Consider the following 18,088-nt stretch of genomic DNA (forward strand, 5'->3'; position numbering starts at 1 on the left):
CAGTGCATTTCCACATAGATACAAACTCAGAAAACAAGTAACAAGAAAGTACATTTTTCATCAAATAAGCAGTTACAAAACATGTTATAGAAAAGTGCCATTATAAGTACAATTTAAGTGCTATCATTTGTTAGTGCTACGGTTTGCTAGTGTTTTAGTCAAAGTAAAGTCTAAAAGGTGTGTCTTGAGTTTTTCACGGAAGATGTAGAGGCTCTCTGCAGTCCTGATGTCATCAGAGAGCTCATTCCACCATCTGGGAGCCAGGACAGCAAAGAGTCGCGATCTCGTCGAGTGCTTTTCTCTCAGTGAGGGAGGAACAAGCCGCTTGGCGGATGCAGATCGAAGTGTGCGGGTTGGGAGGTAGGGTTTCACCATGTCCCGGATGTAGACTGGTCCCGATCCATTCACAGCATGGTACGTCAGTACCAATGTTTTGAACTGGATGCGGGCAGCCACTGGTAACCAATGAAGTGAACGGAGAAGCGGTGTGGTGTGGGAGTATTTCGGAAGGTTGAAGACCAGTCGAGCTGCTGCATTCTGGATGAGCTGCAGTGGTCGTATGGCGGTACCTGGGAGACCCGCCAGCAGAGAGTTGCAGTAGTCAAGGCGGGAGATGACAAGCGCCTAAATCAGTACCTGTGCCGCCTTCTGAGTGAGAAGGGGTCGTATTCTCCTGATGTTGTAGAGCGTATATCTACAGGATTGTGTCGTCGCTGCGATGTTGGCAGTCAGGGAGAGTTGGGAGTCAAGTGTCACGCCGAGGTTCCTGGCACTCTGAGTTAACACAGAGTCGGTCAGGTCCTGAGTGGGCGAGGTTTTTCCAGGGAAGAAAAGTAGTTCGGTCTTGTCGGGGTTGATCTTCAGGTGATGAGCGGACATCCACTGGGAGATGTCAGTCAGACATGCAGAGATCCGTGCCGCCACCTGAGTGTCCGAGTCGGGGAAGGAGAGAATTAGTTGGGTGTCGTCGGCATAGCTGTGATAGGAAAAACCGTGCGAGCGAATGACGTAGCCAAGAGAGTTGGTGTAAATTGAGAAGAGGAGGGGACCCAGGACGGAGCCCTGAGGAACTCCAGTTGTAAGGGGACAAGGTTCCGACACTGATCCTCCCCAAGTTACCCGGTAGGTGCGACCATCAAGGTTGGATGAGAGAAGAGACAGCGCGGATCCTGTGACACCAAGTTCCTGAATGACACACGGATACCTGCTCACAGTTAGTAACGGTCTTTATTGTCACACCGGTTTCTCCGGCTTGCTCTCGCCCTTTCTCCCCCACTCGCTCCCGTCTCCCTCTTAAGTAGACTGGGAGGCCTGTTTAATTGACCTCAGCTCGTTCAGGTAATGAACCTCCAGCTGTCACCATTCCCCGAGCCACTCCCCCGCTCTCCCCCTCTGCAGCCGAGCCGCAACCACGCCCGCCACCACAAACACTAACAGTGACGACTTTCAAAAATGATCGTAGATTCAAATCAACACCTTTCCAACACAGTGTGAACGAATACTGAGCATTTAAGGTTGATACAAATAGGATTCATCTGATTTATTGATATTGGGTTATATTAGATTGTAGAGATGTTCAACTAGTAACTCAGTGTCTGGGTCGATGGAGTTGCCATCATACTCTTCATTGTTTCATATAATGCAGTATGTTCCTTCACGTCTCTGTTCTCTCTGTTTCTAGTTGCTGGGCAGTCTTCAACATTTGGTCTCAAAGGGGGATATGCCTTCATGAAGCCAGACATCACTGGACATCCTGATGGAATTCTGTGGAAATTTAAAGGCAACACTGTGATAAAGTGTGAAAGCCAAGAGCAACATGTGTACAGTCCATATGAAAACAGGATCACTCTTAACTGTGTCACTGCAGAACTCACTATCACTCACCTCAGATTGGAAGACAGCGGAATCTACGAAGTGGAAATAGAGATCAATAACTCGTTGCGTACTTCATACTATGCACTGGAGGTCATGGGTATGTTTGAAAAAGCAAAGTGGTTATATGCAGTTAAATGATCACAAAAGATACCTGCATTATACAACTAGCAACTTGATGCGTTGCTATAGCAACTCCATGCCCTTAAATGGCTTGAAGACCAAACCAACAAAGAGAGAAAAAAGACAGTCTTTTCACGTTTCACTTTTTTATAACTTCTCTTTGACACTGATCAACAGAAAACTGCAACATCGTTGTCAAATTGTAAAGAGAAAGCTAAAAACGGAGCATTCTGAACATCACAGTAGTAACGATAAACATTGACTGTGAAGGCCAAAGAGGAAATAAATGCAGGTCAGTTCAGTAAGGCAAGACAAGTTTATTTCTATGGCACATTTCAACAGCAAGGCTTTTAACATTAGACAAAGCCTCATATAAAACTGTTATCTCTTAATATGTTACCCATGTTTATGGTCATATTGGCTTAGTTTTTATTAAGGCCATATATCAGTTCAGACTTTACTCCCAAGAAAATGTTGTTAAAGTCTATGTATCATTTTATTCAGTGTAAAAATAGCAGGTCCTGTGAATTAATGAATAAGGATGAAGTCAGTAAGTAGTTGCCATTGGTGTCCTGTCTTCTGCCAACAGTCAGTCAAAAGAATCATGACCCTGTTTCCTATCCTTAAACCTGATACTTGTCTAAACTTATTTTTACATTTAAATCTTAGAATCGGAGGAACAGAGAATCATTTATTTATTGAGTTATGATTTAACTGTGTGTTTATTGGTGTATTCATTAAGACAAAGTCAGCAGACCCACCATATCCTGTAAGATGAAGGAGGGCGGCAGCGTGATCTCATCCGGAGAGCTGGTGTGCTCTGCAGAGCCTCAACCATCACTGAAGTTTGAGTGGGGAGCTTCTGGAAAGCTGCAGGTCGGCCCAAAGCTGCAAATACCTCTGGGGGAGGAACATGATGATGAAGTATACAGTTGTAGTGTGAGCAACCTGCTGAGCAAGGAAACGACTACATTCACTGCAAAGGATTGCTACCCAGGTAAGATTTCAATTTTAAAGTCACTCACCATTCAAGATGTTTAAATAGAGACTTTGGATCTATTTAATACCAGTGGTTACAGGAGAAGAAGATGAGACAGGAAAAGGAGTAGAAGTGTTTCATTCACGTCATCAATGATATAAGTAATGTATTAATAGATCTCATTCTTCAAAGTGAATATTAAAATGAATTCATCCTTTGGATCAAGAGAGAATATGTTGAGCTTCTAGAATAAAATGTCCAGTTTCACATTACTACTTGTACGTTGTTGGTACTGAATGTAATGTAACGCAAAGCTGTGTTAAATCTAAACTTTGTTTCTGTGCAGAAGAAAGTTCATCTGTAGCAGCGATCACCATTGCAGTCATCATCATTGCTCTTGTGTTACTCCTCGTGTGTGTGGCCATATTTTGGCTTAAACGACACAATAAAGGTAAAGAATCTAGAAAATGACACCTTAACCAGAAATATTAATCTAAAAAAGATTTAACCTAAAAGTACTAGTTTATATATTTCCAATATACAGTAAATATACACTGAGGTTCACTGTCTTCAAGAGATCAACAGTGTGAAGAATGAAGCTATTTAACTGCAGCATTATTTAACATTTTATTAACATTAATTCACACATTATATGCAACTAAAATATTCAGCTTTTGTCCTTTTTTTCTGTCCTCATGCACTCGGCTCCAGCATGTTTTGCAGAAGATGATTTGGAAAAACAATCCTCACCTGGAAGTCAAGAAGGTATGAACTTGTACGTAGGCTTGAACCAGCAGTCGTTTGGCATTGATTTGGCATAAAAGACTTAGACAATTCAAGTATGTTCATATTAAATGTCCACCAATAGGCTAATTGTATTAACTCATTTCAGGCAGGCAGATGTTTGTTGATGAAATGTTTTAGCTGACATGATACATTTTGTTATTTAGATTTGATCACTTGTAGCGCTGCAGTTAAATTTCGGTTCCAGATCAGCATCAAAAACATAGTCGATCATAAGAGGCCTTTGACCGACATCCGCAGGAATATCTAATGCCTTACGTTACAACATTGTTGGTGTATTTGTTAGCTTAAATTCAAGAAGTCTTATTATGCAGTTTATAAAGATATTTTTTTTTACAGGTTCAAATAAGAAGGAAGCTCAGAAAGATGAAAAAAGGAATCTTGTACACAGAGAATCAACTCTTCCCTCCGTTCAAAAGCTTTTTCAAAGATATAAATCTAGAAATACATTTTCTGACAAACAAAACGAAGGGACGGATTCGGACCATGAAGGTAAATTCTGCAATGAAATACGTTTATATGTTTATATGTACAGCAGAACAACCAGTGTGCCAATTAAGGAATAAAATCAAATTAACGCTTTTGATTAAATAACATACTCTGTGTCATATTAAAACAAAATTATCTCTTGCCTCAGCCAATTTAATTTGAATACGTTTTTGTATTAATAATATTAACATTGAACAAATGTTTTTCTTGTCCTTTTTCACATTGCTTCTTAAGGCTTACATACATGTCCATGACTTGTATTTTTAGTTCTGTGGGTTTTTGTCTATTATACAGAAAATTGCAATTTCAGCAAATGTGTTGAAAATATTATGAACTAAACTAAGAAGAACTATTTGTTTACTTCCTTTTCTCTTTTTCTTTTCTTTTTTACAGAAGCTGAGGAGATGCCAAAAAAAGGTGACAGTGTTTTCATAATAACTTTCACATTGCAGAAAGAGTTTAATGAAGTAATGCTTTCTTCTCACTCTTTGTAGGGCATGTTGAAAACATAAAGAGAAAACTTCTTGGATCAAAGGGTAACTTTTTTCAGTTAACAAACATCAATGGTTAGCTATCAGCTGCATTTTAAAAAAGTCACTGGGAAAGACACAAAACTGAAGGGGGAGTAAAATAAAAGCTCAAAATGTTATTCAGTAAAAACAGCTGTTTTCTGATTTTCTTTTTTTACAGAACCTTCAATGATTAAACAAGAGGAGACGCCCAATAAAGGTGACGTTAAAACAGGTTTTTATGATGACTTACACATTGCAGAAAGATTATTATAAAGTAATGTTTGTACTTCTCACTCTTTCTAGGACATGTAAAAAGCATGAAAAAACGTTTAGGATTAGAAGGTAACTTTTAGTTAACAAACATAAATGGTTCGCTAGAAGCTGCAACCAAATAATGATAATCTATAAAAAAAGGTAATACATTTTTGATCAACATATTTCACTGTATTGTTTGAGTACTTGTCATTGTTAACATCACATAATGCCTTTTTACTGGTGAGCTTTGACTGCTTCTGTGTGGTTTAGTCTCCTAAAGCTTTCTTCTCTATTTTAATTTTCCATTTCTGTTTTTGTTTGTTCACAAAAAGATGATCATCATGAAGGAGATGCAGATGCAGTCCGTCCCACAGAGACTCCACAGGAAAAAGTCCCACTGATCAACCAATCAGACTCTGTGGAGGAGAAGGACCCAGAACCTGCTGGTGTGATGGACCACGTCAGTGAGGACAAGGAGTCTAGTCCTGAAGGCCCCAAATCTACTGATCATCCAGGTTTGGGGACTAATTCTTTCTAGGACATGTTAAAAACGTAAAAAAACACTATAAATGAAAAGTGGGAATAAAATAAGGCAAAATATCTAAACAACCATTTTCCTAGAGTACAGGAGACTCTGGATAAAAAAAACCCGCGTTAGGGTTCTGTTTCAGGATGAAGAAGTTTCACAAACTGATTCATCCATCAGCACTAAAAAGTAAAATCTGTTTAAAACTGCCCAGCACTTTACCCATTGAGCAAAATGATTATAGTTTTAACTACTTTTAAGGTGAAGCTTTGTGTTGCGTGTTGTATATTTGTGCAGTAAGTCTTTCATTATGACCTGTCAATGGACTACAGATGTGTTCATCTGGTACAGTGCATCACATGGTGACCTCTATGTTATAACTGTACACGCTCCCATTTAAATAAAGTCAATATTAGTCTTTAGAATGATCTGGAAACAGAAATAAAGCGTTATTCTCTTGCTCATGGAGAAGAGATTTGTCTTCAATCAACGAGTAAGAATATTTTCTTTTGTGGGTCACTTGAGAAACTCCTCAGTTTTTTATCTATAGTCTGATAGAAAGTCCGATTAACTTTGAAACCAATGGACTTTGGAAGTTGATTCTTTTGCAAATTATTAGCATTTGTGTGATTCTTTCACTTTTTAAACCTGTTTTTGTCGGTTTCAGAGCCACTAAAGGAGCCAGAAGCTCAGTCTACTGATGTTGAAGCTTCCCCGGCTGATCAGGAACTTTCCCCTTTGACCCAAAGCCCTCTGAATATGGACCCTAAAGACCAAAAGGACGTCACCAACTCAGGTCAGGTGACCGGAGAATCCATGCAGAAAGTTTTATAAAGTAATGTTTGTGCTTCTCACTTTTTCTAAGATGCGTTGAAAATTCAACAGTCCTTCTTGGATTTAAGTGTATCTTGTAGTTAACAAACATGATTGGTTGGCTAGCAGCTGCAACAATAACAACTGATTTTTATTTTCATTTGCAATTCATCTATTTTTATTTTATTTGTTGTTTTATTGACAAATCAATCATTTTATTATAATATGTAAAACATTCCCGAAATGTTCCAAAACAAACTTTTGACATCTTCAAATATTGTTGCTTCTTCTTTCATATTTACCTTCCAAAAGCCCAAATTGTTCAATTAAGAGTAAAAAAAAACATAAAGTAACAGTGACTTTACATATTGAAGAAGAATCTCTCTTGTAACCACAAAGGAGATGCAGATGCAGTCCGTCCCACAGAGACTCCACAGGAAAAAGTCCCACTGATCAACCAATCAGACTCTGTGGAGGAGAAGAACCCAGAACCTGCTGGTGGGTCGGACCACGTCAGTGAGGACAAGGAGTCTAGTCCTGAAGGCCCCAAATCTCCTGAACATCCAGGTTTGGGGACTACAATAAGTGAGCTGCATTATAATATTCACGGGGAAAAACATTAAAATGAAGGGGCAATTAAATGAATGCCAAATATGTTTTTTTTAGCACAATCAGCTGTTTTATTGACTCTGATTTTCTTTTTTTTACAGAACCTTCAATGACTAAACAAGAGGAGACGCAAAATAAAAGTGACTGTAAAACAAGTTTTACAATCCATCTCACAGAGCCTCCACAGGAAAAAGTCCCACTGATCAACCAATCAGACTCTGTGGAGAAGAAGAACCCAGAACCTGCTGGTGTGATGGACCACGTCAGTGAGGACAAGGAGTCTAGTCCTGAAGGCTCTAAATCTACTGATCATACAGGTTTGGGGACTACAATAAGTGAGCTGCATTATAATAAAAACTGGGAAAAACACTAAAATTAAGGGGAAATTAAATGAATGCCAAATATGTTTTTTTTAGCACAATCAGCTGTTTTATTGACTCTGATTTTCTTTTTTTACAGAACCTAAAATGATTAAACAAGAGGAGATGCCAAATGAAGGTGACAGTAAAACAAGTTTTTATAATGACTTACACATTGCAGAAAGATTATTATAAAGTAATGTTTGTACTTCTCATTCTGTCTAGCACATGTAAAACGTGTCAAAAAACGTTTAGGATTAGAAGGTAAGTTTTAGTTAACAAACATAAATGGTTCGCTAGCAGCTGCCACCATAATAACAACTAATGCTGTATTAGTTATTTTCCTTATTTGTTTTTTCATGAATTAATCAATTTTTTTTAATATGTAAAAAACTCTGACAGCAAATGAAAGTGAATTCAGGTATTGATTGATTATGATAATCTATACAATAAAGATAATATATTTTTGATCAACATATTTCACTGTATTGTTTGAGTACTTCTCATTGTTAACATCACGTAATGTTTTTTACTGGTGAGCTTTGACTGCTTCTGTGTGGTTTAGTCTCCTAAAGCTTTCTTTTACTTTAACTTTCTTTTCCTGGTTTGGTTGTTCACAAAAAGATGATCATCATGAAGGAGATGCAGATGCAGTCCGTCCCACAGAGACTCCACAGGAAAAAGTCCCACTGATCAACCAATCAGACTCTGTGGAGAAGAAGAACCCAGAACCTGCTGGTGTGATGGACCACGTCAGTGAGGACAAGGAGTCTAGTCCTGAAGGCCCCAAATCTCCTGAACATCCAGGTTTGGGGACTCATTCTTTCTAGGACTTGTTAAAAAAGTAAAAAAAACACTATAAATGAAAAATGGGAATAAAATAAAGCAAAATATCTAAACAACCATTTTCCTAGAGTACAGGAGACTCTGGATAAAAAAACCTGCGTTAGGGTTCTGTTTCAGGATGAAGAAGTTTCACAAACTGATTCATTCTTCAGCACTAAAAAGTTGTAAAAATCTATTTAACTGTGCCCAGCACTTTACCCATTGAGCAAAATTATTATAGTTTTAACTACTTTTAAGGTGAAGCTTTGTATTGCGTGTTGTATATTTGTGCAGTAAGTCTTTCATCATGACCTGTCAGAGGACTACAGATGTGTTCATCTGGTACAGTGCATCACATGGTGACCTCTATGTTATAACTGTACACGCTCCCATTTAAATAAAGTCAATATTAGTCTTATCAATGACCTGGAAACAGAAATAAAGCGTTATTCTCTTGCTCATGGAGAAGAGATTTGTCTTCAATCGACGAGTAAGAATATTTTCTTTTGTGGGTCACTTGAGAAACTCCTCAGTTTTTTATCTATAGTCTGATAGAAAGACCGATTCATTTTGAAACCAGTGGACTTTGGAATTTGATTCTTTTGCAAATATTTAGCGTTTGTGTGATTCTTTCACTTTTTAAACCTGTTTTTGTCGGTTTCAGAGCCACTAAAGGAGGCAGAAGCTCAGTCTACTGATGTTGAAGCTTCCCTGGCTGATCAGGAACTTTCCCCTTCGACCAAAAGCTCTCTGAATATGGACCCTAAAGACCAAAAGGACGTCACCAACTCAGGTCAGGTGACCAGAGAATCCATGCAGAAAGTTTTATAAAGTAATGTTTGTGCTTCTCACTTTTTCTAAGATGCGTTGAAAATTCAACAGTCCTTCTTGGATTTAAGTGTATCTTGTAGTTAACAAACATGATTGGTTGGCTAGCAGCTGCAACAATAACAACTGATTTTTATTTTCATTTGCAATTCATCTATTATTTATTTTATTTGTTGTTTTATTGACAAATCAATCATATTATTATAATATGTAAAAAATTCTGAAATGTTCCAAACAACCTGTTGACATCTTCAAATATTGTTGCTTCTTCTTTCAAATTTACATTCCAAAAGCCCAAATTGTTAAATTAACAGTAAAATAAAGAATACATCAATTAAAAGTGACTTTACATATTGAAGAAGAATCTCTCTTGTAACCACAAAGGAGATGCAGATGCAGTCCGTCCCACAGAGACTCCACAGGAAAAAGTCCCACTGATCAACCAATCAGACTCTGTGGAGGAGAAGGACCCAGAACCTGCTGGTGGGTCGGACCACGTCAGTGAGGACAAGGAGTCTAGTCCTGAAGGCTCTAAATCTACTGATCATCCAGGTTTGGGGACTACAATAAGTGAGCTGCATTAGAATACAAACTGGGAAAAACACTAAAATGAGGGGAATAAAGCAAAGGCATAATAGGTACACAACCAATTTACATTGGTTGTGTAATATCACAGTACAGGAGAGTAGCGTCCATTCAACTTATTTTGATATTTTGATTTACTAATTAATTAACTCAACTCAAATGCTGTCATTAAAACCAGTAAAATAATTTAAACTAAATGGCTGAAAAACACAGAGCAAAAATCACATCTTTACATTTTTTGTCGGTTTCAGAGCCACTAAAGGAGGCAGAAGCTCAGTCTACTGATGTTGAAGCTTCCCCGGCTGATCAGGGATTTTCCCCTTTGACCCAAAGCCCTCTGAATATGGGCCCTAAAGACCAAAAGGACGTCACCAACTCAGGTCAGGTGACCGGAGAATCTGCTGAGACTAAATTCGGAGAATCTGACTCATCGGGAAAAGGGAAAAGACATGAATCAACTCTGACGAGTACAAGGCGATGTCTACTATCCTGAACAGAAAGGTTCAAGGACATCAACAGAGCCAGAAGAAAATAACACACGCAAAGAGAGCAACAAGATAAATGTCAAACCTGAAGTAAAACAAATGCAGGTGACCATGAAGAAACAGACATGAATTCAGCAAACTCCCATCAACGTCAGAGCCCAAGAACCAAACCAGCCCACAGCACCACGGATACGGATCAGCAGGCCTCAGACGCTGCACGAGGACAACCAGACTAAGAAGAAGAAGAAGAAGAAGAGCTTGAGACCTGCCCTGAGTCACATGACACAGAGGGGCAGTCAGATAAAGGAGAGGCCAAAGTGTTTGAGGTAAGAATGAGGTGTGGCTTTAAGGGAGAAAGGCCCAATGACAGCTGTAGTGGGGATGAAGCAGGACAAAAGGAACATGAAGGTGTGTCGCTGGCTTGTATGCAACTTGGAGAACAGGGAGACATTTAGGAAGGAAGCGGATGGTGAAAGTGAAGCTTTAAATGAAACCCAGCAAGAAAAAGTCAACTCTACACAAATGCTGACATTGAAACTATCAAAAGAAGAACTTAAACTAGATGGCTGAAAAACACACAGAGCAGAGATCACATGTTTACACAAAGCCACAGTCAGTGTGAGCTCAGAGTGGGATGAACCTGAAAGGAAGCAACGAGGACCAGAAACTCTCTCAAGACAAGGATTGTTTCTACTTTTCCCTTAAGATTTGCCCAGCTCTTTAACTCCTCAGCTTCTTTTAATAATATTCATGGTAAATGCATGAATAACAGCTACATTGTTACTTTTCGTGGTTTTCTACTGAACTAAGAAATTATAAATATGAATGTATGTCTTAACTTTTCAATTTAAGAGCATTAATGTGTCATTTTGTGATCTTATCAATAGGAAGACCTTTTTAATTGATATTTTACTTCACTTCATTACAATACCTACAGCATGAGACATCCTTCGTCCCAGGAGCCGAGTCCCCAAATAGATGTATTGTAAGCCAAGTTGTCGTCCAGTGATGAGGTCATGACAACACATATTGAGCTTTTTTGAGAAACAAAAGGCTTCATTGAAGGTGTTGGAACACAGTAAAATCATCACATGCACCAAATACTCCCTCTGAGTTCATCAAAGACCGACAAAATGCTGCAAGGAACAAGACTTTTCTATCTACAATCAAAATAATGGATCATTGTGACATGAATGTTTTCCCGTGTATTTTAAAATGTTGTTTGCACTCATTTATTTTGGCCTGAGACCAGATTGTTTTTGCCAATTAATTTAAGAGATATTATTTGAAAGATTCAAAACTCATATTTAGTTATGTGTGATTCCTGTGAATTACACTTCAGCTGTAATGATTTTGTAATTTGTTTTCCTTTTCTTGCAGCATTGTTTGCTGATGATTGATGTTTTGAAAATGTCTTATTGCAAAAATGTATACAAGAAATTCTAGTGTGAGCAGCTTATTTCCAGTTTTGTTTCTTTTTGTTTGACCATGAAAACAGATCCTTTTTCTTTAATACAAGTTTGCAGAATGATTGCTACAATGATGAAATAAAGTACATTATTACTGACTGATGTTTTTGACAACTTCTCACGGCAAAGAAGTAACCAAAGCACAAAGAAATACTGAGTGCATCAGCAGCTATTTATAGTAGATGTAAAAATGTGTTCTATCAGTAGGGGGCAGTGTTTATTTGCTCTTACTCATCTTCATGAACTGACTAGACCAGATCAGACTAGATCAGAAATGATATTTTATAACCCTCTTAACACTGAAACGCTCGGAGAACAAGCTCAGCTATGAAGAAATACACAGTTTAAAATATCCAGGTTAGTTGTAGTCTGACAGGAATTAATTCTACAGTCCACAGCGCAGCGATATGTGACGTTGCTTTGAGTTCGTGGACGGTGTTCACGAGGGCCGAAGAAATGCAGCATGTGGGACTCTGTTGTAGTTCTGCCTTATTAAAGATGATTCTGCCACAGGTGCATGATTAGTTTAACCTCTGAGTCACATACAAGTCTGTGATCTGCTACCACCTGACCTGTGTGTTCAGGCCACAAGCAGAGAATAAACACTATTATGTTTCTGTGGTCATAACGAATACCGAGGGGATGTTGGAGTATTGTATTATTTGTAGGGATCGAGGCTGTGCCTCCTCCGAAAGAAAACCCTATAAAACTTAGAGTAGATAACAATCTGTGGACTTTACCCTGTTGAGAAGGCAGGTCGTCCACCTGGTTCACCCGTTTCCGCTGAAGCATTAACTCCTGCTACGAAGTGAAAGTAAACGTAAAACGTGGCTGCACAAGAGATCTTTCTTCCTTGAAATGGCTGCCTGGTATTTTCTCATCTTTTTCCTCATCATTCCCTCGTGCCTGGGTGAGTTTACACGTCGGTAATAGTTAACATTTATACTTTTGGGTTCAACATAAAAAAAATAGTTTCTCAGTCAAGGTGGGAGATGATAAGAGCCTGAATCAGTACCTGTGCCGCCCTCTGAGTGAGAATGGGTCGTACTTTCCTGATGTTGTAGAGCACCTAATACACCTAATCCTTTGTGTATACACCTGTAGTTACACCTGTACTTGTGCTGTAGAATGATCATTATGGAGGCTGCAGTTTGTTTGCTTTTATGTTGCATTGAACTTTCTTCAAAGTTTTGACAAAATAATCTTGATTCATGTTTTGACTGAGAAGGAAATGGCTCAGATTCCATTGTGTTTTTTGAATTATGTTGGAGGTGGTGCTACTTTGAAGTGAATTGCAATCCGTCAATCTGGGTCCTCTTTTTCCATCTGTTCTCTTACTCCTCGTTTTTGACAATGTTGCTCATAAACAACCACGATCAATTGATGAAAATGTTTTTAATTTCCTTTTTTTTTCATTGATCAACTTTAAAACTAATCCCTTTAAATCATTGATCACGGTCATAGAGAAATGCAGCCATCGACATGTATTCATGTTAGAAAATATTAGAAAGAGCCCATGATGCTCTTCAGTACAAAACTAACAGTGACGACTCTCAAAAATTGATCGTAGATTATTTTAGATTGTACAGATGTTTTTACCTATTAACTCAGTGTCCATCATACTCTTCAATGTTTCATATAATGCAGTATGTTCCTTCAAGTCTCTGTTCTCTCTGTTTCTAGTTGCTGGGCAGACTTCAACATTTGGTCTCAAAGGGGAGGATGCCTCCTTGAAGCCAGACATCACTGGACATCCTGATGGAATTCTGTGGAAATTTAAAGGCAACAAAGTGGCAGAGTTTGATGGCAAAGAGCAACATGTGTACGGTCCATATAAAAACAGGATCACTCTTGACTGGGTCACTGCAGAACTCACTATCGCTCACCTCAGATTGGAAGACAGCGGAGACTACGAACTGGAAATAGAGATCAACAACGTGTTGCGTACTTCATACTATGCACTGGAGGTCATGGGTACGTTTGAAAAAGCAAAGTGGTTATATGCAGTTAAATGATCACAAAAGATACCTGCATTATACAACTAGCAACTTGATGCGTTGCTATAGCAACTCCATGCCCTTAAATGGCTTGAAGACCAAACCAACAAAGAGAGAAAAAGGACAGTCTTTTCACGTTTCACTTTTTTATAACTTCTCTTTGACACTGATCAACAGAAAACTGCAACATCGTTGTCAAATTGTAAAGAGAAAGCTAAAAACGGAGCATTCTGAACATCACAGTAGTAACGATAAACATTGACTGTGAAGGCCAAAGAGGAAATAAATGCAGGTCAGTTCAGTAAGGCAAGACAAGTTTATTTTTATGGCACATTTCAACAGCAAGGCTTTTAACATTAGACAAAGCCTCATATAAAACTGTTATCTCTTAATATGTTACCCATGTTTATGGTCATATTGGCTTAGTTTTTATTAAGGCCATATATCAGTTCAGACTTTACTCCCAAGAAAATATTGTTAAAGTCTATGTATCCTTTTATTCAGTGTAAAAATAGCAATTCCTGTGAATTAATACATAAGGATGAAGTCAGTAAGTAGTTGCCATTGGTGTCCTGTCTTCTGCCAACAGTCAGTCAAAAGAATCATGACCCTGTTTCCTATCCTTAAACCTGATACTTGTCTAAACTTATTTTTACATTTAAATCTTAGAATCGGAGGAACAGAGAATCATTTATTTATTGACTTATGATTTAACTGTGTGTTTATTGATGTATTCATTAAGACAAAGTCAGCAGACCCACCATATCCTGTAAGATGAAGGAGGGCGGCAGCGTGATCTCATCCGGAGAGCTGGTGTGCTCTGCAGAGCCTCAACCATCACTGAAGTTTGAGTGGGGAGCTTCTGGAAAGCTGCAGGTCGGCCCAAAGCTGCAAATACCTCTGGGGGAGGAACATGATGATGAAGTATACAGTTGTAGTGTGAGCAACCTGCTGAGCGAGGAAACGACTACATTCACTGCAAAGGATTGCTACCCAGGTAAGATTTCAATTTTAAAGTCACTCACCATTCAAGATGTTTAAATAGAGACTTTGGATCTATTTAATACCAGTGGTTACAGGAGAAGAAGATGAGACAGGAAAAGGAGTAGAAGTGTTTCATTCACGTCATCAATGATATAAGTAATGTATTAATAGATCTCATTCTTCAAAGTGAATATTAAAATGAATTCATCCTTTGGATCAAGAGAGAATATGTTGGGCTTCTAGAATAAAATGTCCAGTTTCACAATACTACTTGAATATTGTTAATACTGAATGTAATGTAACGCAAAGCTGTGTTAAATCTAAACTTTGTTTCTGTGCAGAAGAAAGTTCATCTGTAGCAGCGATCACCATTGCAGTCATCATCATTGCTCTTGTGTTACTCCTCGTGTGTGTGGCCATATTTTGGCTTAAACGACACAATAAAGGTAAAGAATCTAGAAAATGACACCTTAACCAGAAATATTAATCTAAAAAAGATTTAACCTAAAAGTACTAATTGATTTACTGATATACAGTAAATATACACTGAGGTTCACTGTCTTCAAGAGATGAACAGTGTGAAGAATGAAGCTATTTAACTGCAGCATTATTTAACATTTTATTAACATTAATTCACACATTATATGCAACTAAAATATTCAGCTTTTGTCCTTTTTTTCTGTCCTCATGCACTCGGCTCCAGCATGTTTTGCAGAAGATGATTTGGAAAAACAATCCTCACCTGGAAGTCAAGAAGGTATGAACTTGTACGTAGGCTTGAACCAGCAGTCGTTTGGCATTAATTTGGCAAAAAAGACTTAGACAATTCAAGTATGTTCATATTAAATGTCCACCAATAGACTAATTGTATTAACTCATTTCAGGCAGGCAGATGTTTGTTGATGAAATGTTTTAGCTGACATGATACATTTTGTTATTTAGATTTGATCACTTGTAGCGCTGCAGTTAAATTTCGGTTCCAGATCAGCATCAAAGACACAGTCGATCATAAGAGGCCTTTGACCAACATCTGCAGGAATATCTAATGCCTCACGTTACAACATTGTTGGTGTATTTGTTAGCTTAAATTCAAGAAGTCTTATTATGCAGTTTATAAAGATATTTTTTTTTACAGGTTCAAATAAGAAGGAAGCTCAGAAAGATGAAAAAAGGAATCTTGTACACAGAGAATCAACTCTTCCCTCCGTTCAAAAGCTTTTTCAAAGATATAAATATAGAAATACATTTTCTGACAAACAAAACGAAGGGACGGATTCGGACCAGGAAGGTAAATTCTGCAATGAAATACGTTTATATGTCTATATGTACAGCAGAACAACCAGTGTGCAAATTAATGAATAAAATCAAATTAACTCTATTGATTAAATAACATACTCTGTGTCATATTTTTTTTTAATGATCTCATGCCTCAGCCAATTTATTTTGAATCAGTTTTTGTATTAATAATAATACCATTGAACAAATGTTTTTCTTGTCCTTTTTCACATTGCTTCTTAAGGCTTACATACATGTCCATGACTTGTATTTTTAGTTCTGTATGTTTTTGTCTATTATACAGAAAATTGCAATTTCAGCGAATGTGTTGAAAATATTATGAACTAAACTAAGAAGCACTATTTGTTTACTTCCTTAATTCTTTTTCTTTTCTTTTTTACAGAAGCTGAGGAGATGCCAAAAAAAGGTGACAGTGTTTTCATAATAACTTTCACATTGCAGAAAGAGTTTAATGAAGTAATGCTTTCTTCTCACTCTTTGTAGGGCATGTTGAAAACATAAAGAGAAAACTTCTTGAAACAAAGGGTAACTTTATTCAGTTAACAAACATCAATGGTTAGCTATCAGCTGCATTTTAAAAAAGTCACTGGGAAAGACACAAAACTGAAGGGGGAGTAAAATAAAAGCTCAAAATGTTATTCAGTAAAAACAGCTGTTTTCAGATTTTCTTTTTTTACAGAACCTTCAATGATTAAACAAGAGGAGACGCCCAATAAAGGTGACGTTAAAACAGGTTTTTATGATGAATTACACATTGCAGAAAGATTATTATAAAGTAATGTTTGTACTTCTCACTCTTTCTAGGACATGTAAAAAGCATGAAAAAACGTTTAGGATTAGAAGGTAACTTTTAGTTAACAAACATAAATGGTTCGCTAGAAGCTGCAACCAAATAATGATAATCTATAAAAAAAGGTAATACATTTTTGATCAACATATTTCACTGTATTGTTTGAGTACTTGTCATTGTTAACATCACATAATGCCTTTTTACTGGTGAGCTTTGACTGCTTCTGTGTGGTTTAGTCTCCTAAAGCTTTCTTTTACTTTAACTTTCTTTTCCTGGTTTGGTTGTTCACAAATAGATGATCATCATGAAGGAGATGCAGATGCAGTCCGTCCCACAGAGACTCCACAGGAAAAAGTCCCACTGATCAACCAATCAGACTCTGTGGAGGAGAAGGACCCAGAACCTGCTGGTGTGATGGACCACGTCAGTGAGGACAAGGAGTCTAGTCCTGAAGGCCCCAAATCTACTGATCATACAGGTTTGGGGACTACAATAAGTGAGCTGCATTATAATACAAACTGGGAAAAATAATAAAATGAAGGGGAAATTAAATGAAAGCCAAATATGTTTTTTTTAGCACAATCAGCTGTTTTATTGACTCTGATTTTCTTTTTTTACAGAACCTAAAATGATTAAACAAGAGCAGATGCCAAATGAAGGTGACAGTAAAACAAGTTTTTATGATGACTTACACATTGCAGAAAGATTATTATAAAGTAATGTTTGTACTTCTCATTCTTTCTAGGACATGTAAAACGTGTCAAAAAACGTTTAGGATTAGAAGGTAAGTTTTAGTTAACAAACATAAATGGTTGGCTAGCAGATTCAACCATAATAACAGCTAATGCTGTATTAGTTATTTTCCTTATTTGTTTTTTCATGAATTAATCAATTGTCTATAATATTTAAAGAATTCTGATAGAAAATGAAAGTGAATTTTGGTATTGATTGATTATGATAATCTATAAAATAAAGATAATACATTTTTGATCAACATATTTCACTGTATTGTTTGAGTACTTCTCATTGTTCACAAAAAGATGATCATCATGAAGGAGATGCAGATGCAGTCCGTCCCACAGAGACTCCACAGGAAAAAGTCCCACTGATCAACCAATCAGACTCTGTGGAGGAGAAGAACCCAGAACCTGACAGAACAGACATGAATTCAGCAAACTCCCATCAACGTCAGAGCCCAAGAAACAAACCAGCCCACAGCACCACGGATACGGATCAGCAGTCCTCAGACGCTGCACGAGGACAACCAGACTAAGAAGAAGAAGAAGAAGAAGAGCTTGAGACCTGCCCTGAGTCACATGACACAGAGGGGCAGTTAGATAAAGGAGAGGCCAAAGTGTTTGAGGTAAGAATGAGGTGTGGCTTTAAGGGAGAAAGGCCCAATGACAGCTGTAGTGGGGATGAAGCAGGACAAAAGGAACATGAAGGTGTGTCGCTGGCTTTTATGCAACTTGCAGAACAGGGAGACAT

General features: G+C 37.8%; 1 protein-coding gene and 1 long non-coding RNA gene across 2 annotated transcripts in view; both read left to right on the forward strand.

The window, feature by feature from the left end:
• LOC119228685 (titin-like) overlaps positions 1-17,131 on the forward strand; it is a 35,021-nt gene extending 17,890 nt beyond the window's left edge. Inside the window, exons 15-26 of the mRNA XM_062564890.1 lie at positions 4,958-4,996; positions 5,083-5,121; positions 5,367-5,549; positions 6,228-6,356; positions 6,773-6,958; positions 7,084-7,317; positions 7,442-7,480; positions 7,966-8,148; positions 8,831-8,959; positions 9,379-9,546; positions 9,831-9,959; positions 16,911-17,131. Coding sequence (XP_062420874.1) covers positions 4,958-4,996; positions 5,083-5,121; positions 5,367-5,549; positions 6,228-6,356; positions 6,773-6,958; positions 7,084-7,317; positions 7,442-7,480; positions 7,966-8,148; positions 8,831-8,959; positions 9,379-9,546; positions 9,831-9,959; positions 16,911-17,131 — 1,679 coding nt within the window. The remainder of the gene's footprint in view (positions 1-4,957; positions 4,997-5,082; positions 5,122-5,366; positions 5,550-6,227; positions 6,357-6,772; positions 6,959-7,083; positions 7,318-7,441; positions 7,481-7,965; positions 8,149-8,830; positions 8,960-9,378; positions 9,547-9,830; positions 9,960-16,910) is intronic.
• Positions 17,132-17,207: 76 nt separating this feature from the next.
• On the forward strand, positions 17,208-17,748 carry LOC134132827 (uncharacterized). The gene is made up of 3 exons (XR_009957010.1): positions 17,208-17,259; positions 17,346-17,384; positions 17,641-17,748. It is a non-coding gene; the product is annotated as an uncharacterized LOC134132827 (long non-coding RNA).
• The last annotated feature ends 340 nt before the right edge of the window (positions 17,749-18,088 follow it).

Source organism: Pungitius pungitius, chromosome 10 (assembly GCF_949316345.1).
Source record: "Pungitius pungitius chromosome 10, fPunPun2.1, whole genome shotgun sequence".
Lineage (NCBI taxonomy): Eukaryota > Metazoa > Chordata > Actinopteri > Perciformes > Gasterosteidae > Pungitius > Pungitius pungitius.